This window comes from Rhea pennata, chromosome 22 (genome assembly GCF_028389875.1).
Source record: "Rhea pennata isolate bPtePen1 chromosome 22, bPtePen1.pri, whole genome shotgun sequence".
In the NCBI taxonomy this organism is placed as follows: Eukaryota; Metazoa; Chordata; class Aves; order Rheiformes; family Rheidae; genus Rhea; species Rhea pennata.
In genome coordinates this window covers 250,992-276,110 of record NC_084684.1, presented here as the reverse complement: position 1 = coordinate 276,110, position 25,119 = coordinate 250,992, and the positions used below count along the sequence as shown (strand labels likewise).

Genomic DNA, 25,119 nt, shown 5'->3' with positions numbered 1-25,119 from the left:
GCATCTTGCAGGAGCAAGTTAACAGGAAAAATAGTCCAGTGGGACCCTGATCTTCACCAACACAATTTAGCATGTTGCCCTGCTCTCTCTGATGTTTGGCCACTGTGCTTGCCTCAACAAAATTAGGAGTAATATACTACTGCATGTGGGTCTGTTCACTTGTAGTTAAAGGGGCCCCACAGTTTTAGTCCCTGGAAGCACTTGTTCTTCCTACTTTGTGTGTGCGTGTATAAATGTGCCACCCATCAGCACAACGCTGACAATAGCATTGTATGTTTTCTGCCTATGCAGCAGTTCAAGAACACACAACTCTGGAAGGTTTTTTTAAAGGGGAAAGGGGGGAAGCAGCTGTCCTTTGCTCTACCATTTTAATTGTATGGCTCCATTACATGACCATGGGGAAGGGAACACAACCCAAAGGATTAAAAACAGTATAATTTTTAGCATCTAACAGGTCAAGCAGCCTTCTCAGAAGAAACAGTCAGTTGGGTTTGGAGTAAAAGCTACCATACGTGGTGGGGGGGAAGCACCAGGACTTTTTCTCTCCAGTTGGAACTGACCCTAGAAAACAGCTCGTCTGTCCTTGCTTATTGTTGTGTATTGTATGGTCTCAGTGTTTCCACACCTGGCAATGCAGAGATATCGGCACTGAAAAAAGAAAAAGCATGGAAGAATATGAAAAGCTAGACTGGTAAGTTTTTTTCACCTGCACAGTATTATACCCAGGCCAGCAGCTTGGGTGCAGCAGCTCAGATGGAGCTTTGGTGGCAGGACTCCAAAGAGCAGTGACCAGAACACATTACCAGGCTTCACAAATAAAGCTAATAGTTAATATCTCACACGCACATGCACTCTACAGATGGGAATGGAAAACACAGCTTCCTTTAAAAATGACTAATCCACAGCAGTCTTTCTTTTTCTTTTTTTAAGGCCACAAAGCAGAGCTTTTTCCAGAAGCACCAGTCTGTTCTTTTGTGAGAACAGTAAGCAGTGGGAAAGGGAAGCCCAGGGACCTACTCATGTTATCCAGACAGAAGTAACCACAGAAACACTGTGGGTTTCTGTGGCCCGTGTACAACACATGCTGACACAACCATACCACTGTGCCTTATACGCCTCAGCAAGACCCAGTCCGACTGCCCAGATGTTTCCAAGATAACTGCACTTTTACAATACTTACAAAGGAGGTATCTGCTGCGGAGGAGGAGTTGCACAATCTTGGATTTCCCTGGGGGGGGGGGGGAAGACAACTTTCACCCAGAATATTGTAATATTCCCCTGCACTACCTGGGAGAAGGGATTAAAAAAAATAAAAACAGAGAAAGATTGCAGAGTTTATTCAAAGCAGAGCATCTGCATTAGCTAGGTGGGCCCAGTCCCCCAAGCAAGGTCAGTCTGGCTTAGGCAGAGACACATTAGTGCTAGCAGCCAGCTTTAATGCAAAGCTGTGGTCAAACCACAGCAGAGCCAGCACTAAAGGAGGTCACTTGGGGACTACAAAAAGGTAATGAATAAATAAATATCTATAAGCAGATGTGTATTGACAAGCAGGCACGTCCAGGTCTCTGTTGTAGCAAAGAGCAAGAAGAAAGCAGTCATTTGCATGGAGCAGGCTGAGAAATAACAGCCCAGTTCCCAGGACACAGAAAAAACACTCTGCGCCTGCAGCAAACACTGAACAGATTTAAGTTACAGCTTTCAGCCAGCCCCGCTTATCAACTTCTCCCCTGCCACATACACCCCTTTGCAGCCTTAAAACCCACCAGCTCAGGCATTTTCCTTGCACTCAAGAATGGAGGTTCACCACCAACTCCAAGCTCACCAGTGATTTTTGGTGGCACCGTTAAAAATACTTATCCACCTCACAGGCATGGCTGTGAAAGCTTAAATTTGTGCCTGTTTGCACATGACTTTGAAAGCCTTCCAAGGAAGGTGCTGTAGGATTGCAAATCCTTCCCATTATTAATAAAATAGAGCTATTGTTCCAGCTCTAATCAAGACTTGTCTCCAGCTGGGCAATTTTAAAACGCAATTCAAAACACACACAGAGCAATCATGAGGAAGCTTCAGCCTACAGGCTGCTGAGGTGAAAATAAAAATCACTGAAAAGACTGAGCTGTTCTTTAAGGGAAGGAGGGGGAAAAAGGAAGATGAAAAATAATATCGCTGCTATTTAAAATGAATCCCAAGTGGGCGCATGGGGGGGGGGGGAGGCTCCCTCCCACTGCCTGGGAAAGGTCACTTCTGCCATGAGGAGCAGCAGGAGCGTGGCGGGGGCTGCGGCAGCGAGCAACCCCATCATCATCACCACCAGCCCAGCCTCATCCATCTCCATCAGGAGCCATCGCTGCTTTTAATTTATTTAGCAAAGGAAGAAAGGGTAAAGCGTTGGAAACACCTCCCAGCACTCTCGGGGGTAGGGGGGGAAGGAAATTTAGTGGAGGGGGGAGGTGAGGAACCTCGGCGGGTGGTTGAACGAGGCGGGGAGGGAGAAGGGGTGCATCTTCCTCCTCATCTTCATCCAGTCTTCATCCTCCTCCTCCGGCGGCGGCCACGCCTGCCCGGCGCTGCGGCAAAGGCGCCGCAGTGGCCGCTCCCCCCTCCCGCTGCCGCCTCCCGCCCTTCGCGCCGTTTTCCTCTCTCTGTGGAAACTTCTGGAACGAGCCGCGGAGCTGAGGGGAGCGGCGGAACCTTTCTCTCCCCACGGAGGAAAAGCAAGAGCGGGCGCGCACATAATAACAGGGATCCGCCGGGATCGGGGTCTGGACGCGTGCAGGGGTGAGGAAACAGAAAAAAAAACCAAGACCCCCTTCCCCCCCCCCCCCAAAATAGTAATTAACCAAAGCCAAACGATGCCCAGAAGCGGCTGTGGACTCGGCTGGGTTTTGCAGCTTTGGCTCCAAATAAAACGCCCCAACGCACAAGCACCCCCCCCCCAAAGAAAAAAAAAGGGGGGAAAAATGGTGGTGTTTGGAGTGCTAGATGGTGGAATAAAAGGAGCTGATCCCTCCTCCTGGATCTGCAGCAAAGCCTTGCCATTTAAGTTGAGCTAATTTGTCCTCTTTTCGTTACAATGAATTGTCTGATCTGGACTATTTGCACTCGCAGCTTCACGTACTGGAGCAGGGTTTTTTTATTATTTTTTTTCCTTCCCCCAATATCCCAAGGAAAATCGTCATCTCTGTGGAACAAATAAAACATTCAGGCACTAATTTCCACCATGGACTGATAAAAAGAGATGGGTTGTTTTTTTATTACTATTTTTGGTGATGGCTTTTTTTCTTTCTCCTGCTTTCAGGATATGTTGTAATAGAAAGCCAGTGGATGAATACAAAGGTAATATATATAAATATATAATATATATATAAAGTCAAACATATATGGACAAAAATTACAGTGATTATGTATAATTAAATCATACTGTTTTAGGTGTTTTGTTTTATAATCTGTAAGCAGACCCTGGAAGGAGGAGATAACGTGTGCGTGTGTGTAGAAATAAAAGCGCATCTGTATGGGCCTAAATCTCTAATACCGGGGGAAGAAAAAAAAATACAGTATTTTTGGCATTTTTTTTTTTTTTTTTTTAAACAAAGAAAGGGTGATGTTATACTGTAGGCTGTAACAAACTGGTGCAGCAAACGGTAAGGCAGCCTTTAGAAATGAAGCGTGCGTGGTGCCATGGCTCCACAGTAAGCAGAGAGAGGGGTGCACGGAGTGCCTTTTTCTAAAAAAAAAAAAAAAAACAGTATTACTACATCTGATCCTACAAAGTATAAGCTTTTAATTAAGCTCATGGAGGGGCAGCTTGCGGGGAGGCAGGCAGCTTCTTCCAGAGCCTCCAGCTCTGCGGATAAAAATCAATCCTGGGGGCTTTTCTTTTTTTTCTTTCCCCTCTTATTTTTTTAGCGCATTTAGGTATTTTGCACACGGTGAAGAAAACCTAGAGGTAATCGCTTTGCGCGCGCACGCACACACATAACCCGCGCAGGAGGAAAGGCAGCGAGGAAGAAAAGGGAGGAAAGAAAAAAAAAATGCACAAACCCACCCACCTCGGGGTGCGATTCTGGGCCAAAACCCTTCAGGCTGCCAGGGAATAAAACACCAGAAACAGGTCGGTGTCGGCGAGAGCTGAGGGGGCTCCCGCCGCCGGGGGCCGAGTGGAAAGGCGCATTTCTGGGCATTTTCGCCTCCCTTCGCAAAAGCGGGGAGAGGGGGAAGAAGGAAGAGAAGCAAATAGGAGATTTCCGTCTTCACTCCCCCCGCGCCTCCAGCGCTTTCGCTGCCCGTCTGACAGGGGTACGAGCCGGGGGGGGGGGCGCGCTCGGCCGTGCTGCTGGCACGGCTCTGCCCGCGCTCGCCGCCCCGCCGCATCGCTTGTCCTTCCCCCCTCTGCGTGCCCGGCGCCATTTTGTCGCCCTGCCGGGCGGCCATTTTGTGAAAGGGGGCGGCTCGCCTGCAGTAACACGGGCGGCCGCCGGGAGGGGCACCCTGGAGCCTCCGCCTCTGCTTTCGGGAGGCAAATATATTCCTATTATTATTATTATTATATTATTATTATTATTATTATTATATTTTGGCAACCGCAAAGCAACGTGGAAGCTACGTGATGCCCTTAAAACGCTGAGATCCTGGCTGGGGGGGGGGGGAGGTGGAGACGGTCAGAGGGATAAGGCCGAGTGTGCTGTGAAGATTTAGCCTTGGAGGAGTCAATCCGTGGGGACATGCAAAGGAGATTAAAGTCCATTCCCCCAGCTGGCTGCTCAGGGAAAGTTAGCAGCCCCGAGAATTAAAGGATGTATTTATTTTGAGGAGCTATATCCTCCTTCTTTCCCCCCCCACTAGTTTTTTGCTTCTCACTGATAAATCGCTTGGGTCGATAAGCCAGCTTAAGGCGCTGCCACGAAATGATAAAACACGACAAAACACTTACATGAGAAATGTATTTTCCAATGCGTTTTTTTTGGGGGGGGGGGGGTAGGAGGGGAAGGTTAACAAGCCTGCAGGCTTTAATTGAGTTACACCCCTGCAAAAATAAATACATAATATATGAAGGAAAACTGAATTTGTAGCTGGGAAATTGGGCTGCAGGATGCTGTAATTCCTTCTGATATGATGAAGTTAAAGGGGTTGGGAAAAGCTGGAATATTAAATGTCAAAGCCCTGCTCGTAGACATGTGCTATGGATCTATTTTCAGAAGTCTTTTTTTTTTTTTTTTTTTTTTTTTTAAATAAGCCAGTGTATAATTTGCAGCCTGGTAAAATGCTTGCATAACAGGACTGCATCAGTTTAGCCTCATGTATTGAAAACACGGGATGCTTTAAAAATAAATCACGGTGTCCGGTATTTAGGTGACAATTTCTCCTACTTCAGAGTCCTCCTGTAAACACATTTCAGCCCAGATTAGCCCTCTTTTTGCAGCGAAAACGGTGAGAAGAATATTGTCCTTTTGCGTACGTCCAGGTTGTGCTCTAAATCAGTAAAGCTGGAGGCAGGCAGACCTTGGATTGCCCTGTTGATTTTTAATCCAGAATACTTCTGCTGATTTTCACTGGGGAAACGGTTGAGAAAGGAGGGCGACTCTTCCAGGTTTCCTCTGGCTCTCTGTGTTGGCTTCATACCAGTGGACTTAGAAAAGACTTTAAAAAGTTCCGTCATTACTGTCAAGCGTCCAGCCCTCGCTCCGGCGCACTCTCTGACCGACGGAGCTTTGCCCTTTCTCACCCAGCCTCTTCCTGCCTGCTTCAGCCTCGGTTTCCCCTCCCCAAAAGCAGACGCAGAGCCATTTTGCCACTGCTTTTCCGGAGTTTTTCCGCTCAGCCGTGGGCCACCAGAGAGTCTTTGCGCAGCACCTCACAGGCAGTGATGAAAGAGGGAAGGAACGCAAGGAATCCGGTTTTGTCTCTCCTTGTCTCTCCCTTGTTTGCTTTTTTGCATTTCTCGCAGCTGGCGGGAGCAGGGGAGGTGTTTTCAGCCCATTTCCCTTTATGGCCTCGCTCAGCTCGCCCTGTGCCGAAGTCTTCAGCTTGCAGACAAAACCGGCAAAAGGACCTGCTTGTTCCAAAGAAACGCCTTGCCCACCAATTTAAAAATAGTATTGCCATGCCTGTTAACACATCCTTTAGTTTAAAAGCTCTCCAGCCTGAATTCAGCCTGCCTCTCCCTGGATTTGCAAGAGAAGTAGTATCTTTTACATGATGCACGGCCAAAATGATGGCTATTGTAATCCTAGTAGCAAACTGGGCTGACAGCGGGGTCCGGTTCAGCGCTAGCGATCAGCTGCCTTTGCTGGGAAAGCCCAGGGAAATTTTATCCACCGGCCGCACCCAGGCTGAAGTGCAGAAGTATTTGCATTTGCTTCTCCTTGGAGAAGAGCCAGCCTGCCTTGCAGGGTCCACCCCGCTCTCGCTGGGCTGCCAAGAGGGATTGCTAAAAAAGACGGGGTTATTGCAGCAGCCAAGGCCTGGCCAGTGAATTTTGGAGGCTTAAGAGCGTCTCTGCCCTTCTCCACTGGAAGGGGTGAGCCAGACCTCAAGCTGTTTTTACACCAGTGGTCTCAGGGACCAGAACAGGAGCTTCATCTTGCTCCGGGAATACTCTTATATTTTGTTATTTTTGCTAGCTGACCCGGGCATGTTCGAGCTGAGAAAGGACAAGGCACCGCTGTATCCCTTTGCGGCGGCATGTTGCTAAATTCCCGGGATGTGCCTTGCCTTACTCCTTTCCCCTGCAGCGTCTCCTCCCCGCTGAACGGCCCAAGCAATAAAAAACCTGCTGCTGGCCCAAAAATCGCAGCAGTCCCCTCTGTTAGCAGACCATCTGCTCCTTCCCTGCTGGGGAAGTGCGTTAGATTTGCAGAGGGAAAACCTAATCGGCCAAGCACCCATGGGTGCTGTGCAGCACCCCTTGTCTTTTTTCCTTTTTTTTTTCCTCTTTTTTCCTTTTTCCTCTCTTTTTTGCAGGGAGGCAGTTAGTGTCCTTTCATGCAGCCTGGGTTTCCCCACGTGGCGAGAAGCAGCCCGTGCTTTGGAAAGCGAGAGCTGACTGAGCAGGTGCTGCTCGTGGGGGACTTTCCCGGCAGGGGACACGTCCTCAGCCCGCCGGACCCCGAGCCACCTGCTTGTGTGACCGTCCCAACTCCGGAAAAGACCACAAATTTTACATGAACGCCCGATTTATACCTAGGTTATAGTTAGTACCCAACTGATGGCCGTGTGTGTACATTACAAACATGAGTAATACACTTTATAGATGGGAGAAGACAGCAGGAAGTAGTTTTAAGGCCTGTATGATTAAACAACTCACCCGCTGGACTCCTGTGCTATTCAACCGTGCATTAACCCTCTCATTTACAAATGCAGCATGATACAGAGCTTTGCTGCCTGCATTATCAGTTCCCTTTCTACATCAGCGAAGCATTAGTTTCAGGCACTCTTGCTTTCTTTTCTTTTTTTCTTTTTTTCCTGCTGCTTATTTGTGGTTTTACAGGCACTTTTCATTAAAAGAAAAACCCCAGTTCTCCGGCTGCTGTTTGCAAAAGCCTCACAAAACAGAAACGGGGAGCACGCCTGGCAGCGAAGGTAACCGCCAGACATGCTGGTTGTGCGGATGCCGAATGCACGGGGACGAGGCCGTAGCCTGGACCTGGTATCTCCTTTTTTTCTTTTTTTTTTTAATCTCAAAGTCCTGTTGTGAGTTGGAATGAGAGGGAGAAGAAAAAGCTTCCAGCAGCAGAGTGATGGTATCGGGAATAATAAAGCAGAAATCAGGCTGACAGGTGTCAGTCTTCTGTTGTCGGTACCAGCTCGGTGTCATATATAGAAGCAGCTAAATTTTGCTGGAGTTTGTCCGACCGAGTGGAGGAATTTGTGCTCTGGCTGCCCTCTGCTGGCTCCGGGGCTCATTTGAAAATGATCCCAGATGATTTTCAGCCTGTCAAATCCAGGCAAGGAAAAAAAAAAAAAAAAGAAAGAAAAAAACCCAGAGCTACAACATCTCCATTGCAGAAAGGAGAAAAAATTGAGAATCCTACTTTCAGAGATGGGGGGAAAAAAGAAAAAACAACCCCCAAAACAGCATTTCCCAGGTTCTTGCTTCGTGGCGGTTACCATGGCACCCCGGGACCTTTTCCTGGCCACATCCTCCGGTGCCGTGAACCTCGACACAACCTTTTACATCGCACGGTCTTAAAACCATGCACCAGCCCTGGAGCCAGCTGCATTACAGCCGTGAGCGACCTGGCCGCCCTCTTGCCGCCCGGCGCGCTCTCCAAGCAGCTTTTCCTCCCTCCCCGTCCCGTATTTTAACTTGTACTTTATGAGTTTGCAATTCAGGAAGCAGCTGGAGGAAAGAAACCAGATTTTTAGCTCGAGGTTTTATTTAACTACTCGCCAAACAAATCGGTGCTTCTCCGTGTCAGTGCAGAGAGAAACCCGATGTTTAAACAAAACCCCCAAGAATATGTGGGGGGGGGGGGAAAAAAAAAGAAAAACGCCTGAAGAAACAAGAGCAGCCTTGGAAAAGGGGTAAAGAAAGCAAAACAAAAACCCTCAGCCTGTCCATCACCAGTGCGTTGCAGGGTTTTTTATATTTATAATGAGCAGGCGGACGGAGGGCAGAGCCTCGCCAGGACGCTGAGCCCGCGCGTCTCCACCTGGCCAGCCCCAGCGCGGAGGGCTGCCGCGCAGGAGGAGTGGATTGGGGAGATGAAAACACCCGTCCTCCAGCTAGTTGCGGATACGACGAGCCGATGGTTGGGAAGGGAAGCGGCTCCCCGGCCGCTTTTCGCGCACGGTCCTGCCGCCCGGGTGCCGGGAATGGAGCGGTGCCGGCTGCCGGCTTCAGCAGGACGACTTGTCCCGCTGGGCAACGTGGCAGGATTTGCAGAGCAGCTGGTTGCCCAGCGGGTAGCAGCCGTTCTCCGTCGGCTCCGGCGACAGCGGGATCCGGCAGCGCTGCAGGCGGATGGAAAGAAGGGCTGAGGTGCAAAATTTTCAGAAACGGTGGGCCGAGAGCGACCTGTGCTGCCGGCTCGGCCAGCGACTGCACCCTCGTTGCAACAGGCATCGGCGCCGTTTGCAGCGGAGGGAAATAAATCCCAGCTGCGGGGATTTTGAGGCGGGGGGAGGCCGGTTTCGCTCGCGCCGCCGCGCCGCGCCGTACCTCGCAGCAGTAGCAGCTCTCATGGAAGCTGCGCCCCAAGCACTCAATCTTGTAGGTGTCTCTGCCCTCGTGGGGGATGATGGGCTGCCGGCAGGCGCCACAGATGGAGGCATATCTCCTGCCGGGGAAAAAGCAGGTGCTCAGCTGGCCGCGCGCCCCATGCCGCCGGGCACCCGCCGCCGCCGGCACCCACCTGTAGAAGTCATCCACGCAGTAAACCTCATCGCGCTCGCCTGCTGCGAAGCTCACGTCGCCCAGCGCCCGGCCGCAGGCGGTGCAGGCAAAGCAGCCCGGGTGGTAGCCCTTGCCCAGGGCGCGCACGATGCTCTCGACGACGGGCGCCTGGCACCTGGCGCACTTCTCCAGCGCTGCCTGGAGGCGGCGGGGAGGAAAAGCTGTGAGCCCGCGGCACCTTTCGCCTCCCGTTGCCCCGCTTGGGGCGAGCCCCCGAGGCCGGCTACCTGGTAGCAGGCGTCGCAGATGGGGCGCCCCTCTTTTCGGTAGTAGCGCCGGCCCGCCAGGAGCCGCTGGCACGTCCTGCAGGTGAAGCAGCCGGGGTGGTACTGCTTGCCCATCGCCTCCACGGTGGGGTCCCCGGGGCCCACAGGTTTGTGGCAGAAGGCGCAGACGTCTGGGAGCACGGAGAAAAGGCGGATGGGAGAGCGGCGGGGGGGGGGGACAGGGACTCGGACCTCCAGGCAGCTCTTCTTCCCCCCTCATCTTGGCAAACTGGGACGCGGAGCCGGGAGAACTCGCTCTGGCTGCGTAACCTGCCGTGCTGCACGCCTCGGTTTACCCCTCTTACCTCCGGAAAAGTCCCTTTCTGGATGCCCGTTCACGTCATGCTGCGGTGGCTGCGGTGCTTCAGAGAGGAGTGGGAACGGCGGCGACGAAGGGCACCGGGCAGCCGGGTCGGGGCCAGAGAAACCTGGAGCAAAATGTAGAAATTACGGATGGCGATGCCAGGAGCAGCCTGGCCTGGCGCTAACCCGCCCCGGGAGGCAGCGGCACTCGCGGACCTGCCCAGAAAGCAAACGCTGTCTCGGCCAGAGAGGAGCAAACAGCACTGATAAAGCACCCGGCAAACACGGTGAACCAGGCGGGAATTTGGGAAAAAACCTGGGAGTGACCATGCTTTTCCCAGCACTTCCAGAAACCAGCCGGGCACCCGGCGCCGCATCTCTCTCCGAGCAACCCTGGCACGGGAAAAACGCCGCCACGTTTTCCCGCAGTGCCTCGGGGCGCCGTGCTCCCGCCGCCCCGTTTCGGCCCTCACCTCCGTTGGACAAGCCCGGAGTGCGTGGGGCCGGCTGGCCAGCGTCCAGCGCATCGCCCTCTGGATGAATCCAGGCCCGGCGGGTGCCCGGAGATTTCGGAGCCTCAGAAGGAGCCGGGCACACCTGGGGCTGTATTTGCCGCGCGCCGGCCGGTTCCCTCCGCGGTGGCAGCAGGGTGATGTAGACGGACGAAGCAATTCGCTTTTCCGCTTTTCCCGGCAGCATCTTCGGAGCGACGCCTGGGAAAAGGGAATAAAACAAGCCAAACTTTTCCCAAATTTCCTCCAGCTTTGTGGCCGGCTGCTCTTCCGCTGCCCGGCGTCACCTCGACCCTCCTCTCCGCTCGCTTCTCCTCCGCCTGTGCCGTCCTCCTCTCCAGAAGGAGCCAAGTTGCTCGGTGCCGAGCTGGCGATCGCCGAGCAATCGCGCTGCGGCGGAAAAGGGGGAAAAAATCCACACACACAAAAAAACCCACAAAAAACCTAAAAAAACCTAAAAAACCTAAAAAAAAAAAAAAAAAAAAAAAAAAAAAAAAAAAAAAGCTAATGTGAACCATGTGCTCTCCTCGCGTTCCTCTTTGTGCCGGGGCTGGGATGGCCATGGTCCCCGAGCGTCCCTGTGCCCACCCGTCCCCCGTGTCCCTGTCCCCAGCCTCCACCAGGGTGCCCAAAGGAGGGGGGCACTCGAGCGTCAGCCCCCCCCCAAAAAAAAAAAGGGGGGAGGGAGCTGGCGAGGGGAGCGAGCCCTGTGGCCACCTTCCCCGGGTGGCACTTGGGTCTTCTGTCCCTCACCAGGGTGGCCCTCGGGTCCCTGTCCCTCACTGGGGTGGCCCTTGGGTCCTCTGCCCCTCACCAGTGGTGGCCCTTGGGTCTCCTGTCCCTCACTGAGGTGGCTCTTGCAGTCCTCTGTCCCTCAGCAGTGGTGGCCCCGCTGTCCCCTGTTCCCCACTTCAGAGTGGCCCTCTCAGCCCCTCATCCCCACATGGAGCAGCTCGGTCGTCCCCCTCCCATTACCTGGGGGATGGTCCCACGTCCCCCACCTATGGGTGGCCCCACTGTCCCCTGTCCTCTACCTGGGGGGGGGTCCCTATCCTCTAACTAGGAGGTCCCTTGTCTCCCTGTCCCCTGTTGGGGTCCCCTGTCCCCTGCCTGGAGGTGGCCCCTGTCCCCCACCGAGGTGCCCTGTCCCCTACCTGGAGGTGGCCCCTGTCCCCCATCGAGGTGCCCTGTCTCCTGCCTGGAGGTGGCCCACTGTCCCCCGCCGGCATCCCCTGTCCCCTACCTGGAGGTGGCCCCTGTCCCCTGTTGGAGTCCCCTGTCCCCTGCCTGGTGGTGGCCCCTGTCCCCCGCCGGGGTCCCCATCCTCTGCCTGGAGGTTGCCCCTGTCCCCTGCCAGGGTCCCCGTCCCCTGCCTGGTGGTGGCCCCTGTCCCTTGCTGGGGTCCCCTGTCCCCCGCCGGGGTGCCCTGTCTCCTACCTGGAGGTGGCCCCTGTCCCCCGCCGGGGTCCCCGTCCCCTGCCTGGAGGTGGCCCCTGTCCCCTGCTGGGGTCCCCTGTCCCCTACCTGCGGGCGCGGGTCCCTGCGGGCGCACCGGCGCGGCGGGGCAGCGGGAGGAGGGTGGGGGGGGCAGAACCGTCCGGCATCACCGCCCCTTCCTACCCCTCCTCCTCCTCCTCCTTCCTTCCTTCCTCCTCCCACTTTCCTCCCCGCCTGCCCCACGGCCGCCGCTTCCCATGCTGGGCGTGGTGGTGGGGGACACGACCGTGCCGCGCCGGGGGGTGCCCCATGGGCCCAGGGTGTCCCATGGGCCTAAGGCTGCCCCGTGCTCCCAGGGGTGCTCCAGGCTCTCTCAGGGTGCCCCATGCACCCCAGATCACCCCATGAACCCTGGCATGTGCCCTGCACCCAGGGGTGCCCCATATTCCCTCAGGGTGCTCTGTGCACCCACTGGGTTGCCCTATGGGCCCTAGGGTGCCCCATGCACCCACCAGTGTGCCCCAGGTTGCTCCAAAAGCCCTCAGGGTGCCCTGTGCACTCCAGTTTGCCCCATACGCCCTGGGGAGCCCTGTGCACCCACCAGGGTACCCCATAGGCCCTGGGGTGCCCCATGCTCCCAGGGTCCCCCAGGTGCTCTCAGGGTGCTCCATGCACCCCAGGTCACCCCATGAACCCTAGGGTGCCCCATCATCTCTCAGGATGCCCTGTGCACCCCTGGTTGCCTTATGGACTCTCAGGGTGCCCCAGACACCCACCAGGGTGCCCCATGTGCCCCAGAGGGCCCCATAGAATCACAAAATGGTTGAGGTTGGAAGGGACCTCTGGAGATCATCTAGGCCAACCTCACTGCTCAAGCAGGCTCACCTTGAGCATGTTAGGCAGGGTTGCATCCAGGCGGGCTTTGAATATCTCCAGAGAAGGAGACTCCACAACTTCTCTGGGCAACCTCTTCCAGTGCTCTGTCACTCTCACAGCGCAGAAATTCCTCCTCACGTTCAGGCAGAACTTCCTGTGGTTCAGTTTTTGCCCTTTGCCTCTAGTGCTTTCACATGGGACAACTGAAAAGAGTTTGTCCCCATCCCCCTGACACCCTCCCTTCAGGTACTTCCACACATTGATAAGATCCCCCCTCAGTCTTCCCTTCTCCAGGCTAAAGAGGTCCAGCTCTCACAGCCCTTCCTCAGAGGGCAGGTGCTCCAGCCCTCTGATCGTCTTTGCAGCCCTATGCTGGACTCTCTCCAGTAGCTCCTTGTCTCTCTTGTACTGGGGAGCCCACAACTGGATGCAGTACTCGAGATGTGGCCTCACCAGGCCTGAGTAGAGCGGCAGGATCACCTCCGTCAACCTGCTGGCAACACTCTTCCTAATGCACCCCAGGATACCATTGGCCTTCATGGCCACAAGGGTACATTGCTGGCACATGGTGAGAGCTGATTGTCCACCAGGACTACCAGGGCCTTCCCTGCAGAGCTGCTTTCCAGCAGGCCAGTGCCAAGCCTGAACTGGTGCCTGGGCTTGTTCCTCCCTTAGGGCAGGACTCTGCCCTTGCCTTTGTTGAGCGTCGTGAGGTTCCTCTTTGCCCAGTTCTACAGCCTGTCCAGGTCCCTCTGAATGGCAGCACAGCCCTCCGCAGTATCAGCCACTCCTCCCACTTTGCTGTCATCAGCAAACATATCTGTCCCTTCACCCAGGTCATGCATGAAGAAGTTGAAGGAGACTGGAGCCAGCACTGACCCCTGGGGAACACCACTAGCTACAGGCCTCCAACTAGACTCTGTGCCATTGCTCACAACCCTTGGAGCCCTGCCTTTCAGCTACTTCTGAGTCCACCTCACTGTCCGCTCATCTAACCCACACTTCCTGAGCTTATCCAGGAGGATGTTATGGGAGGGAGTGTCAAAAGCCTTGCTGAAGTCAAGGTACACAGCGTCCACTGCTCTGCCCTCATCTACCCAGCCAGTCATTCCATCAGAGAAGACTATCAGATTGGTTAGGCAGGATTTCCCCTTGGTGAATCCATGCTGGCTACTCCTGATCACCTTCTTCTCCTCTATATGCTTGGAGATGACATCTGGAATGGGCTGTTCCATCACCTTTCCAGGGATGGAGGTGAGGCTGACTGGCCTGTAGTTGCCTGGGTTCTCCTTCTTGCCCTTCTTGAAGACTGGAGTGACATTGGCTTTCTTCCAGGCCTCAGGCACCTCTCCAGTCCTCCACATCTCTCCCATGTACCTCAGGGTGCCCCATGCACCCCAGGTCATCCCATCAGCCTTGGCATGTGCCATGCACCCAGGGGTGCCGTTGGTCCCTCAGGGTACCCTGTGCACCCTAGGTTGCCCTATGGGTCCTCTGAGTACTCCATGCACCCACTGGGGTGCCCTATGGGTCCAGAATGCCCCAGGCACTCTCAGGGTGCCCCATGGGTCCCAAGGTACCCCAGGCCCTCTCAGGGTGCCCCATGAATCCAAGGGTGCCCCACAGGCCCTAGGGTGCCGCAGGTGCTCTCAGGGTGCCCCAGGGGTCCCTGTGCACCCTAGGTCACCCCACGGCCGCAGGGCTGCCCCTCCACCTCAGGGTGCCCCATGGGCCTTGGCCCCTCTCCCACCCCCCAACATGGAGCCCTTCCATGGGGGTCTCCTTGGCCTCTGTCTACCGCGAACCCCATGGCTGGAGCAGCATTGCCGCGGGCCTCGGCCAGAAACGCTTTATTTTCCCGCAGTTTCCAATCACGGCTTGGCCACCAGACCCTGCGGACGCGAAGCCTCCAGTCCCTGGTGTGTGGCAAGGACGGGGCGGGGGCAGCCATGTTTGGGGACACTGGCCCCGTTTCCTGGCGCCCACTGCGGTCACCCTCAGGATGCCCTCTCCAAGCTGGAGCGCTGCGAAGACATTGCCGGCGCCGCTGAAAACTCTCCCTGCTGCCAGGCCGAATCCTACGGAGGAGAAAGCCCCAAAGGCAGCTGGGTCTGAGCGGCTTGTGGTGGTGGGGAGATGAGGCAACCCCTCACCCCGGCATCAGGGCTGCTGGGCCAGCGCAGCCTCTCTCACCTGCTGCCTGCAGATGTTCAGCATGACGCTGGCGTGGAGGAGGCACCACATCTCACCCACCAGCGACACCAGGACGCTCAGGATGTCCGCCCAGCGGCCCACAGTGAGCAGGAGGATGAGGAGGCCACCCATCCTCACGAAGACCGTCTGGTAGACCGGCGGGCCCTGCTCCCGCTCCTCTGCTGGAGATGGCATCGTCGTCGTCACCGGGGCCGCCGTGACGCCCAGTCGCACCCCGCTCCCTCCTGGGGACGCCCCAAGATGCCCAACGAGGCCGTCTGTGGGGCACGGTGGGGACAACGCATCCTGCGGTCCCCCAAAGTCGCTGCAGAAAGCCGAGACGCCCCCCTGAAAGTGGATCTTCCACCCCCAAAAGTGGCTTTCCCGCTCCAAAAGCGAGTTTCCCGCCCCGAACCGCCGTGCCGCCCCCACCTCACCTTGCATGTAGACCACCAGCAGCGCGTAGCAGATGGTGAGCGGTATCCAGAAGCGCGCTGCCTCTGCCGGCCCCAGGAAATCCCGGTTGAGCAGCGCCACGGCGGCCAGGTCGGCCACGGTGAAGGCCACGGCCAGCGCCCGGCGCAGCAGCCCCGGCACGCCGTGGCCAGAGGCGAGCAGGGCGATACAGACGCCGCAGTAGCGGGCCCGGCTGTGCAGCTCGTAGAGGGCGCAGACGTGGCGTGCCAAGCGCCGGGCGCCCGCCGCCAGCAGCCCCGCCAGCCCGGCGGCCAGCAGCAGGTTGCACGTGGCGTGCGGCGCCCCGTTGAGCAAGAAGCCGAGGCCGCAGCGGACGCCGCAGCCCAGCGAGTACTGGCACAGCAGGTAGAGCTGGCTGCCGGCGCCATCCTGTGGGAAACGGGGTGCAAAAGGTGGGTGGGGGGTTCCAAGGGCGCTGCAGTGAGCCACCGCGCCTCAGTTTCCCCCGCTCACCTTGCTCTGGGAGAGGAGGGCGGAGGCAGCCCGCAGGGAGAACTCCAGGGCCACCAGCGCGGCCACCCGCGAGCCGGTGGCGGCCAGCACCACGGTGAGCAGCGGCACATGCAGGGCGTCCAGCAGCCACCGCTGCGCCCGCAGCGCCTCCTTCTCCGCCTGCCGCTCCGGCTCGCTGCCCGTGGGGAAGGGAAAAGAGAACAACAACAACAACAAAAGTCAGCGGGGCCGGTGGCGGCGAGGAAGAGGAGGGCACAAGTGCCCGAAAGCAAGCGGCTGCGGGGAGCCAGGGCAAGGGACGCTTACTCGGAGCACCGCACGTGGAGATGAACCTTCATGAGGCTGCAGAGCACTGACACGGCGCAGGCGCCCACCAGCCCTGCGGGAAGGAGGCGGCGAGAGAGATCAGCGGCACCCGGGCGTGCCGGTTGCCCGGTCACCCGGCTGCCGGGCTCTCACCTTGCAGGAGCCCATCCAGCAGTGCCCAGCCCCAGGCCAGGCCGGGCAAAGCCGGCAGCCAGGAGCTGGGGGAAAACATTTTCCAGGCGGCCAGGCCGGCTCAAAGGTCCGCAGGGCGGAAGGAAGGAGCCGCCAGCTGGTAAATCATTGCCTCAGCCTGGTTGGAAACAGCTGAGCTAAAAAAGCAGCTGGGGCCACCCCCGGGTGCAATAAATAAATAAATGAATAAATAAATCCCTATTTTTAGGGCCGCCTCTGTGTGAACTGCTGGCTGCTGGCTCTCCTTGGAGGCGAGGCAGCTCCCGCCTTGTGCTGCCTCATTCCCCATCCAGACCAGGGCCGAACTGCCAGCGGTGGTGGGGAGAAGCACCAGCAGCCTGAGCCGTCCATCCTCTTCCTCGCCAGCTCCAGCAGTTCCCTCTGCTCCGGCCTCAGCGTTTCATCCTCCAAAGTGCCCCAAGAAATGGCTGGGAAAAATCGCAAGCCAGGTAGGAAACGCAGCCCTCGACCCAGAAATTCCTACGGCCAGATCTGAGTTACCAACGAATATTTATTTGGGGGGGAGGGGAAGGAAGCAGATGTATATATACATATACATTCGGTCACATATGTTTTTCTCCCCCCAAAAAGGCCCCATGAACGTATATTACAGAAGAAGGTCTCCCGCTCCTTTTTTCTTTTTTTAAAAATTTTGCAGCAGTCGCGTGCCATCCCTTGGCTCCCCCCACCCTTCCCTCCGCCTTACAGGGGAGAGGGGGCTGCGCTGAACTTGGCGAACCGTGCCTGCGAGCTCGCCGCTCAGCCTCATCGGCCGGACGCACGCGTGCAGCGAGCGTGCCCTGGGCAGCGACGTGCTTTCACGGCCGGGTGACCCCGCGGTGGGGGAAGGAAGGCGGAGGTGAAGCGGTGCCGTACTCGGGTGATTGTATTAGCGAGGGTAAAACATGCGCGGTAGCGATTCAGGCTTCCAGTATTGCCATGTCCGTGACCTACCTTGTTCTAAAATGAACAACTAGTCAGTCCCAGCGCCGGGTGCCTGGGCCTGGCCATGCTCCGGCCTGAAAACAGGGGCTGCCCCAACCCCAGCCCACCCCTCTCCCAGCTTTGTCACTCGTAGGATGTTCTTCCTTGCTAGGCAGCTTGTCCAGAAGGAGCTGGATGACGCAGGAGGGTCTGTACAACGAAAGCAGCCTCCGTTGGGCTCGTCTCCAGTGTGGCGAAGCATCCGCTGGTCCCCGTGGAGGTGGCAGCGCGCGGGCGACCCGCTGCATGCCCCCAGCGCGGTGGAGAGTGTGGCCGGGGGCCCATGTCCGCAGGCAGGCTCCAGACAGGTACTGTGTGATGGCAGGAGGATTTGGGGTGCCGGCTGACTTCAGAGCAGCCGGCTACAGGTGCCAGGCCTTGCGCAGCGGTGGGAGCGTGCTCGCTCGCGCTCTCTCTCTCTCTCCCGGAACAGCCGAGGTTGTCCTGTCAGCCGTCCTTCCCCCTGCTGGGGTTAACACCATGGGTCCCGCTCGGCTCGTCCACGGCACAGGCTATCGCTGCGCTGCCAGGCGCTGTCGATGAGGCTCTGAGCGTCTTCGCATTTCTTCTTCATGGTGGCATCCAGGATGGCCTTGTGCAGAAGATCTACCTGAAATGCGGACACTGGACAGTCACGCTGCGGCAACACTTTCCTCTCCCTCTTGTCACAAAACCACCTCAAGCACCACTTCTAACAGCTGTTAAAGTCCCTTGTGCAATCCTGGTGACAGAGGGGGACAGGGCTGTCCCAGGCTCCTCCCCGCTCCCTTTGCCAGCCCTGTGGGGTAAACATCCTCCCTGGCTGGTCTTGACCCACGCTGGCTCCCCCTCCAAATCCAACATCCCATGTCACATCTGATGCCTCACCACAGGAGAAAAAGGAGGCTCAAGCCATGCTGCATTCACTCTGTGAGCCTCCCCCTGGTCTTCACCTGGTCGTTCCCCCTCAGTACTACCTCCCATCCCCTCTGCGCTTCACAGCTGCTAGTTGAGGGATGGTGGGAGCTGCCTTGACCAACCTCACTGCCATGATTATACAGATGCAGAAGAGCTTTGTGGCTCCCTGCTCTTTGCGGGAAGGCTGGGCAGCTGGGTTGATCCCACCTTTGGGCAAGGAAAAGCCACAGCCTCCTTCCTTAGGGCATATCGGCCCCACTTGCAACTCTGCGAGGGGTGTGATGCAGCTCGCGCACTCACCTGGTAGATGTTTTTCCATGCAGTGTTCAGCGCAGAGAGGAACCTCTCCAGTTCTGTAGTGCAACTGAAATAGAGGACCCAGGGGGGCAGGAACTGCTTGCGGTCCTGAGCAAACTCCTAAAAACCAAGGGAGAAGCCCAAGGGGGTTAGCACAGCAGCTCCAGCCTGGGCTGAGATTAACCAAACTCCACCGCAACACACCACACTCACTAGGATACAGTACTCCTTGCCAGCCTCTGTGGAGACAGTGGTGATATCTGTCAGCTCCACAGTGCCCAGTGAGCGGAAGAAGCTTGTCTGGCAGTCCTCGTGGCAGGTGAAGGCCTTCTTGTCTGTCAGCACAAGGCAGCAGGGGACACAGGGCGTGGGGGCAACACCCTGCGGGATTACCTGTGCGGGTGGTGAAGGGGACTTAAAACCCAGCATGTTGGAGCCCCTCTCCATGGACATCCCAAGCTTCCTGTGAGGAGAAGCCCTTCTTCTAGCTCACAGGGAAACTCTGCCCCTTCCAGCTGGCCCTCAATCATCACACCAAGGTCCTTTCTGCAGCTCCACACTGACGACTCCCATCTCAGGAAGCTCAGTCCCTGCGACTCCCCATCCCACGACAGGAAGGACTATGGGAAGGCTGAGCCCCAAAGCAGGCTCTGGGTGAAGGAGGGTGCTCACCCCTTTGGAGACAGCCTGGCAGAAGTACTGCATCCAGTCTGCCATCTCAGCCTCATTGTCGGCGCTGAGCTCCAGGGAGGGCCGGTCCGTCAAGATCACCTGGAAGGAGTGGGGCCGGTCGGTGGTGTTGGAGCGCCGGCATCCCCCGCACTGCTCGCCGCTGGGAAAGAGGGTGAAGATGGACATCAGCCAGGGAGAACAGGACAGACTGGTCAGTGCTATCCTGTTAACATCCCCTGCCTCCCTGTGCTGCACATTGCTTCCCTTTCCCCACTAGGACTCCAGCCTTTAGTGGCTGGAGCTGATCTCCAGCAACCCATGTGGTTGCTCCAAGAATGACTCCATCTGCGCACATCACAGTGGAGTGTGAGTTGGACACAGGGGGTTTGCAGTTGTCTCTCAGTGTGGCTCTGGGAGAAAGACTCGTGGCCCATCAGAGGCCGATTCCTCATCAGAGGGTCAGTTGGGCATGCAAAAACTGGGAAGAAACAAACCCACCTCCACAACAGGCTTGAAGCCAACCAAATGAACGTCTATGCCTAGCCAAGAGCTAGGAGGGAGTTACGTTATCCAGCCACCGACATGCAAACGTCCTGCAGCATGGACTAGGTCACGATCAGCCTGAAAACACCTAGAGGAGCTCTGATCCCCAGATCTCAATGAGAGAGACTCTCCTGAGTCTGAAGGCTGCTACCTCCCACTGCTTACCCCATGTTGATGGAGAGCAGAGGAGTGACGTCTGTGCGGTCCGGGTACTGGTACAAGATCCCATTACTGCCATTGAGGAAGATGAGAGAGACAGTTGGTAACTGGAGTCAGCTCAGCCCTGATGACCATGCAAACATCCCATGGCTACTCCTGCCCTGCACATACAGCCCCGTGGGGGTGTGATCCCACTGTCAGTGGCCAAGACTGGGGGCTTCATCTCAGGTTCCCAGGTGGCCCCTCCAGGTCCCAGGACATTCTGTGATTTCCTTCCCACAGCTCTGTGGCTCACAGCCCCACCTCAGCACCACGAAGCAGGTCTTCCACTGCTCTTTGCCCAGGTACGAGGTCCCTGCCTTGTAGTGCAGGATGCCGTCCTTCGTGACTGCATTTTCTGCAGAGGCATAGCTGTTGGGAGCAGGCCCCAGCGCCTCGTCCATGGGGTCCTCCCAGTGGACGAGGCCGTAGAAACGCACGACTACATCACAGGCCTGCGAGGGATAGGCAGAGAAGTGAATAGGAGGGATTCTCTCATGAGCCTCCACCTCATTTAGTGATGGCTGAAGTATCCCAGCTCACCTCGCACTTGGACTCCTGGGCCACAAACTTTGCGAGCGCCAGTTTCTCCATGGTGGCATCCGTGAGGATACTGGGGTAAGGGGGCTCCCGGCACCCTTTGATCATAGCTGACTTCAAGGAGACCAGGAAGAACCTAAGAAGAAAATAGAGATCTCTTATGAGGCCTGACACTGTATGAGGAGAGCTAGGGTGCCAAAAGGGCTTCCTGGATGTGGGGCTCAGTCCTGGGGACCCACTTTTTAGACTGACAGAGATGTCTAGAAAGGAACCCACAGTCCAAAGGCAACAGGGACTGCAAAGTCTGATCTCCAGGAAGGAGCTGGGTGGGCTGTGAACTGAAAGAGCACAATGGGAGATGGACACCTATCCTCAACACAGATGACAACATGGCCCTCAACAGGCACCGGTTACCTTCACCAGGGATTGCAGTGTATTTCCAGGGAAGCCTCCGTAGTGCTTGCGCTGATTTTTAACTTTTAATATTGTTCAAAGCATTTCCAGCTGTCTGCAGAGTTTGGTGGGCAGCATCAAACTAAACCTCATACTCCCACTGGCTGCAGGACAGCGAGGGTCTGTCACTGGAGTTTCTCGCATTTCCCAAATCATGCCAGGACTCCAAGGCACTGGCTAAGGCCCTGCGCACCCCAAGGAAAGTGTCACAGTTCGCCGCATGGTCCCTGCTTACTCTGTGAGGGCGACGTCTGCAGTGTCAAGCAGGAACTGCTTCCTCCGATTGGTGCACACCAGAGTCACCGTCTGCTGATCCAGCCCAACCTGTGCCACATAAGGCAGGTTAAGGAAGTGGGATGGGGAACAAAGTTTTGCTAAACTTCGCAGGAAGCTCCTGTGGTACCATTGTGAGGCTCTTGACCCTCCTGCAACCAAAGAGATGAGGCCTGACCCCGTCCCTCCCCAAAACCCATTAGTCCCTCCTGCTCAGTTGACCTTCAGTCCAGCTGCTCCAACCCAGTCTGCACTCACTGAAATGTAGTCCAGTTCGTTATAGGGAACGGCCTCCTCCACCATGTACGGCTTCTCTGCTGCCCCTGGCACAGACACAAAGAGCCACGTGAATGGGGGCAAAGCAGCCCAATGCTGCCCAAATCCAGGCTGCAAGCCATGGATCAGGCAACTCTTGCTCCCCTTGGCTTTCTAGCTTGACAAGGGGTTAAATCTTTGCTAAACAAGAGTCCTACAGCTGTAGTTGCAGGCCATCAGGAACGGATACCTTTACGGATCAGATACACATAGCAATCCGTCAGCAGGACGTAGATCAGCTGAAGGTTTCCCTCCATGTGCCCGGTGCTCATTCGGATCATCTATGTGGAAAGAGAGGAAAGAGTAGAGCTCTTAGGCCACAGCTGAGGCATGCATGCAGCTCAGGTCTCTGTGGGAGAGCAGCCTGGGGCACCTACTCTGGTGTGACTGCCTTACCCTGAACAACTGCTCCTCGTTCTCCCGAAAGACATGGATCATCAGCAGTAGGAGATGGTTGTTATCCACCCTGTGAAGACAGACAGCAGGAAGAAGCTGAAAGACAGAATGGAGACATATGGGGCAGAAGAGGGCCCAGGAAGGAAAATCCTGTTCCTTATTGAACCTGTCCATGTTTAGGGTGCATGTTGGCCCCCCAAGACCTTCTCCTCCCAACCATCACCCCTTGAGCATCACCTTTATCCTGGAAAAGGATAGTCTTTGCTCACCAAACTGAGGATAAAGGGAAAAGCGTTGGCTCAAGCATCAGGGCTGTTTTGTTTGGAAGATGCTCTCCGTGCTCCCACAAGGACCCCATGTGCTTAGTCAAGCTAAGCCAGCCTCACCTGAACTCAGAAGGGTGGGTCAGCTCTGAAGGACTGCCCTGCCCTTCCTCTACACCAGAGTCCTCGGCACTGCTCGCAGAAGGGCTGGGCTGCTCTTTCTTCAGCTCGCAGACAGCCTCTGGGTTGGTGGTTTCTGTTTGGTCAATGTGGGGTTCATCAGCCGCCCCCCCAGACTCTTCTACTCCCCCAACTGCTTTTCCCTCTCTGCTTTCTTCTTGTTCAGGAGCCTCAAGGCTACCAGAAACATGTGGCGGTTGGCCAGGCCCTGGAGCGTCATGGTGGCTACCACCTGGTGCAGGAGTGTTTGGACTCTCAATGGTAAAGCGGTAGAAGTCCATGGGGGCTGAAATCCCCTCACTAAGGTCGCCAGAGGACGATCCATCTGGAGTCTCCCCTGGCGTGCCAGTCCGAAAGGACTGCCTGGGGCGCTCAAGTGGGGCATTCCAGCCACCAGGATCCAGCTGCCCGTTCAGCCTGTCCATCACCTTGCTCAGCGGCTGCCCCACGCTCTCCATGGACGTGTCCTTCATCTCAGGGATGCGTAAAGCCAGCTGGCTGAGGGCAGAGCGCTCACTAGTCTCTTCCGGCCCGGCTGGGCTTGGCTCACCACCCGGAGGAGCAGGACCATCGTCTCCCTGTGGGTCATCTCTGTCACTCAGCCCGTTCATACCACTATCTACACCAGCCTGCTGGGTGCTGGCCTCAGGCACTGTGGGTGCAGAGGTGTTCACAGCTTCCTCTGGCTTTGCTTTCTTCTTCTTGCTCGCTTTCTTCTTCTTGGCTAACCTGCATAGTGAGAGACCAACATAGATGTCATTTGTCTTTACCGCTTAGATTTTGGCAATACAGAAAGTGAGTCTCATCCTGACCCCAAAATCTTCTTGTGGGATTATACATGCTCTAGGTGACCCTACTGAGCAGGGAGGTTGGACTAGATGATCTTCAGGGGTCCCTTCCAACCTTACTGATTCTATGATTCTATGATTCTATGATTTTATCCCCAGCGCAGAAAAATTATCCTCTTAGGAACATTATTTGATGCCACCTCTCTAACTGCAGACAGGCTTCCCCAGGTTCTGTGCCAACTATTTTAAGAAAGGCAGAAAAAAAACAGTGCACGGAGACAGTTTCCACTCATCTAGAAGAACAAAGAGGTGTCTTCTGCTGGACATAACAACTCGAGTCTCTTTTGGCTGTGAAGAGGATCACAAAGGGATGTGGAGCAAAACTAGCATAGGAGAAATCACTGAGAGCAGGATGCTGGGAAGGACGTCTTCCTGGAAAGGGAAGAGGATGGGGGAATGCCATGTCTCTGGCTGCCAGAAGAGGGAGATGCAGCTGGGAGCCCACTCCAGCCAAACAGCATACTGGGAACCCAATTGCGGAAGTGTTCGGATCGCCAGTTCCCAAGGCACCAAACTTCTGCCAGGTCACTTGGCACCATGGCCCTCCCATTTAGGAAGCGAGCACAGTGCTCTCCTTTCTACTGGAGACCGGAGATCTCTCCTCTGTGCCTCCAGTCTGCCGGGAAAAAATAGGGCATGAGGGTGAAGCACAGGCCTGCTGGGCTGGTTTTGGAGCACCTCATTCCAGGAACGTTGGGCACACAGAGCTTTGTGCTCTTTGTCTGGGTTTAGGAGCTCCTAGGGACCCCGGAAGCTGCAAGGAGTCAGACACAGGCTAACAGGTCTGCAGGCACATCTCCCTCTGTGAGTTCAGCCACAGTTCATCATTGACAAACAGTAGGAAAGAGGGGAGAGAAGATCTGAGAGCCAAGGACGGTGCAAATCTGCCACCAGCTGGAAAAAGCTTGAAACAAAAAGCACATGGCTTCCTTTCAGCTCTCCAATACAGACTGCTGGGCACAGAGATTTATGCCACCCCGGCAGTTCTATACCTACCTGATGACCTCCAGCTCTGCGCAGCTCTCAGACTGGTCTGTTCCTTCAGGGGTGGCTTCAGCCTTCTCCTGGGAAGCCGTGTGCACTGGTGTGGTCTCAGTGGAAGATGGCGCGTCGGCTTTCTCCTCATTGAAGGGGTTGTAGCGCTGCGTGGGGCTCTTCACGGAGGCCTTGCTGCCGTTTGCCTCTGAGGTGGTGGAGCGTGGGCAGCTGAGCGTATCCGTGAGGTCTCCATCTGGTAAAGACAAGAGTGGAGAAGCATGGTTAATATCAGACATTGCCGTCAGCCCAGGAATCCCTGTAACAGCTGGATGTTAAATCAAGCAAAGCTGCGTGCTGGGGGCTCAGGGCCGGGCACTAAATGGTCACAGTACTGCTCGCAGAGCACTGTCGTCCCCCCTCCAGGGACTCCTGCAGACACCAGGCTCTTTGCGAGGGGAACAGAGAGGCCAGTGGGAAAACCAGTGTTGCTCTGTGTTCTGCACCCATTGCAATTAAGAAAAAGCCTGGAAACAAAAGCTCACACGGCTCAGCTGCCCAGGAGCCTGCACATGGATTAAGAAACAGCGGCAGCATCCCTGTGTAGGAACTGATGGGTCTCGGGGCTGCAACGCTTCTTGACGAGATGACAGCTGCAGGCAGGAGAAACGTGCAGGGGGAACTAGATGGAAATACCTGTACCTAACATGAAATCAGTCTTGCAAGGTTGAGCTGCCATTGCTCCTTTCCTCCCTGGGGTCTGAATTCTAGATACGTGCCCAAGCCCTGGGGACACACTCCCATCCCAGTGGTCCCCCGTAGCACCTCACAGAGTGGAGGCAGGGAGATGAGCAGCATTTTACCCTGAACAGGCCC

At 56.0% G+C, this 25,119-nt stretch overlaps 3 protein-coding genes and 1 long non-coding RNA gene across 9 annotated transcripts in view; 1 reads left to right on the top strand and 3 right to left on the bottom strand.

Moving 5' to 3' along the window:
- Window positions 1-2,579: 2,579 nt before the first annotated feature.
- LOC134150074 (uncharacterized) lies at window positions 2,580-7,772 on the top strand. The gene is made up of 3 exons (XR_009960583.1): window positions 2,580-2,778; window positions 3,299-3,336; window positions 7,487-7,772. It is a non-coding gene; the product is annotated as an uncharacterized LOC134150074 (long non-coding RNA).
- Window positions 7,773-8,357: 585 nt separating this feature from the next.
- Window positions 8,358-10,673, bottom strand: FBLIM1 (filamin binding LIM protein 1). The gene is made up of 6 exons (XM_062593284.1): window positions 10,437-10,673; window positions 9,966-10,088; window positions 9,622-9,791; window positions 9,354-9,532; window positions 9,161-9,278; window positions 8,358-8,952 (listed from the first exon to the last, which is right to left on the bottom strand). Exons 1-6 carry the CDS (start codon window positions 10,660-10,662, stop codon window positions 8,839-8,841), a joined length of 930 nt encoding a protein of 309 aa, XP_062449268.1. The 5' UTR covers window positions 10,663-10,673; the 3' UTR covers window positions 8,358-8,838.
- A 3,950-nt stretch (window positions 10,674-14,623) lies between these two features.
- On the bottom strand, window positions 14,624-16,813 carry TMEM82 (transmembrane protein 82). Of its 4 annotated transcripts, none has more exons than XM_062593372.1 (6): window positions 16,371-16,813; window positions 16,218-16,290; window positions 15,912-16,086; window positions 15,419-15,827; window positions 14,982-15,163; window positions 14,624-14,866 (listed from the first exon to the last, which is right to left on the bottom strand). In XM_062593372.1, the coding sequence occupies exons 1-6, from the start codon at window positions 16,447-16,449 to the stop codon at window positions 14,786-14,788; spliced, it is 999 nt and encodes a 332-aa protein (XP_062449356.1). In that variant the 5' UTR covers window positions 16,450-16,813; the 3' UTR covers window positions 14,624-14,785. The 4 variants fall into 4 exon arrangements, with proteins under 4 accessions (XP_062449356.1, XP_062449357.1, XP_062449358.1 ...); XM_062593373.1 differs by having other exon boundaries at window positions 14,982-15,160; XM_062593374.1 differs by having other exon boundaries at window positions 16,218-16,416.
- Window positions 16,814-16,902: 89 nt separating this feature from the next.
- Window positions 16,903-25,119, bottom strand: part of PLEKHM2 (pleckstrin homology and RUN domain containing M2) — a 30,581-nt gene continuing 22,364 nt past the window's right edge. For 2 of the 3 annotated variants that reach the window (XM_062593368.1, XM_062593369.1), the window contains 13 exons: window positions 24,265-24,499; window positions 22,364-23,149; window positions 21,978-22,047; window positions 21,772-21,862; window positions 21,525-21,589; window positions 21,229-21,317; window positions 20,544-20,676; window positions 20,265-20,455; window positions 19,968-20,033; window positions 19,260-19,419; window positions 18,801-18,980; window positions 18,591-18,707; window positions 16,903-18,003 (listed from right to left, as the gene is read on the bottom strand). In XM_062593368.1, coding sequence (XP_062449352.1) covers window positions 17,866-18,003; window positions 18,591-18,707; window positions 18,801-18,980; window positions 19,260-19,419; window positions 19,968-20,033; window positions 20,265-20,455; window positions 20,544-20,676; window positions 21,229-21,317; window positions 21,525-21,589; window positions 21,772-21,862; window positions 21,978-22,047; window positions 22,364-23,149; window positions 24,265-24,499 — 2,321 coding nt within the window. In that variant the 3' untranslated portion in view covers window positions 16,903-17,865. The remainder of the gene's footprint in view (window positions 18,004-18,590; window positions 18,708-18,800; window positions 18,981-19,259; window positions 19,420-19,967; window positions 20,034-20,264; window positions 20,456-20,543; window positions 20,677-21,228; window positions 21,318-21,524; window positions 21,590-21,771; window positions 21,863-21,977; window positions 22,048-22,363; window positions 23,150-24,264; window positions 24,500-25,119) is intronic. The other variant, XM_062593371.1, reaches the window with a different exon arrangement.

Bases quoted from the DNA above. Each gene is read 5' to 3' on its own strand.
- FBLIM1 (XM_062593284.1), bottom strand. From the start codon at position 10,662: ATGCTGCCGGGAAAAGCGGAAAAGCGAATTGCTTCGTCCGTCTACATC. The intron at 10,089-10,436 runs GTGAGGGCCGAA...ATTTTGCTCCAG, and splicing joins TCCGGGCTTGTCCAACGGAG to GTTTCTCTGGCCCCGACCCG. The intron at 9,533-9,621 runs GTAGCCGGCCTC...CGCCGCCTCCAG, and splicing joins TCTGCGACGCCTGCTACCAG to GCAGCGCTGGAGAAGTGCGC.
- TMEM82 (XM_062593372.1), bottom strand. From the start codon at position 16,449: ATGTTTTCCCCCAGCTCCTGGCTGCCGGCTTTGCCCGGCCTGGCCTGG. The intron at 15,828-15,911 runs GTGAGCGGGGGA...CGTTTCCCACAG, and splicing joins CCCTCCTCTCCCAGAGCAAG to GATGGCGCCGGCAGCCAGCT. The intron at 14,867-14,981 runs GTGAGAGAGGCT...TCTCCTCCGTAG, and splicing joins TGAACATCTGCAGGCAGCAG to GATTCGGCCTGGCAGCAGGG.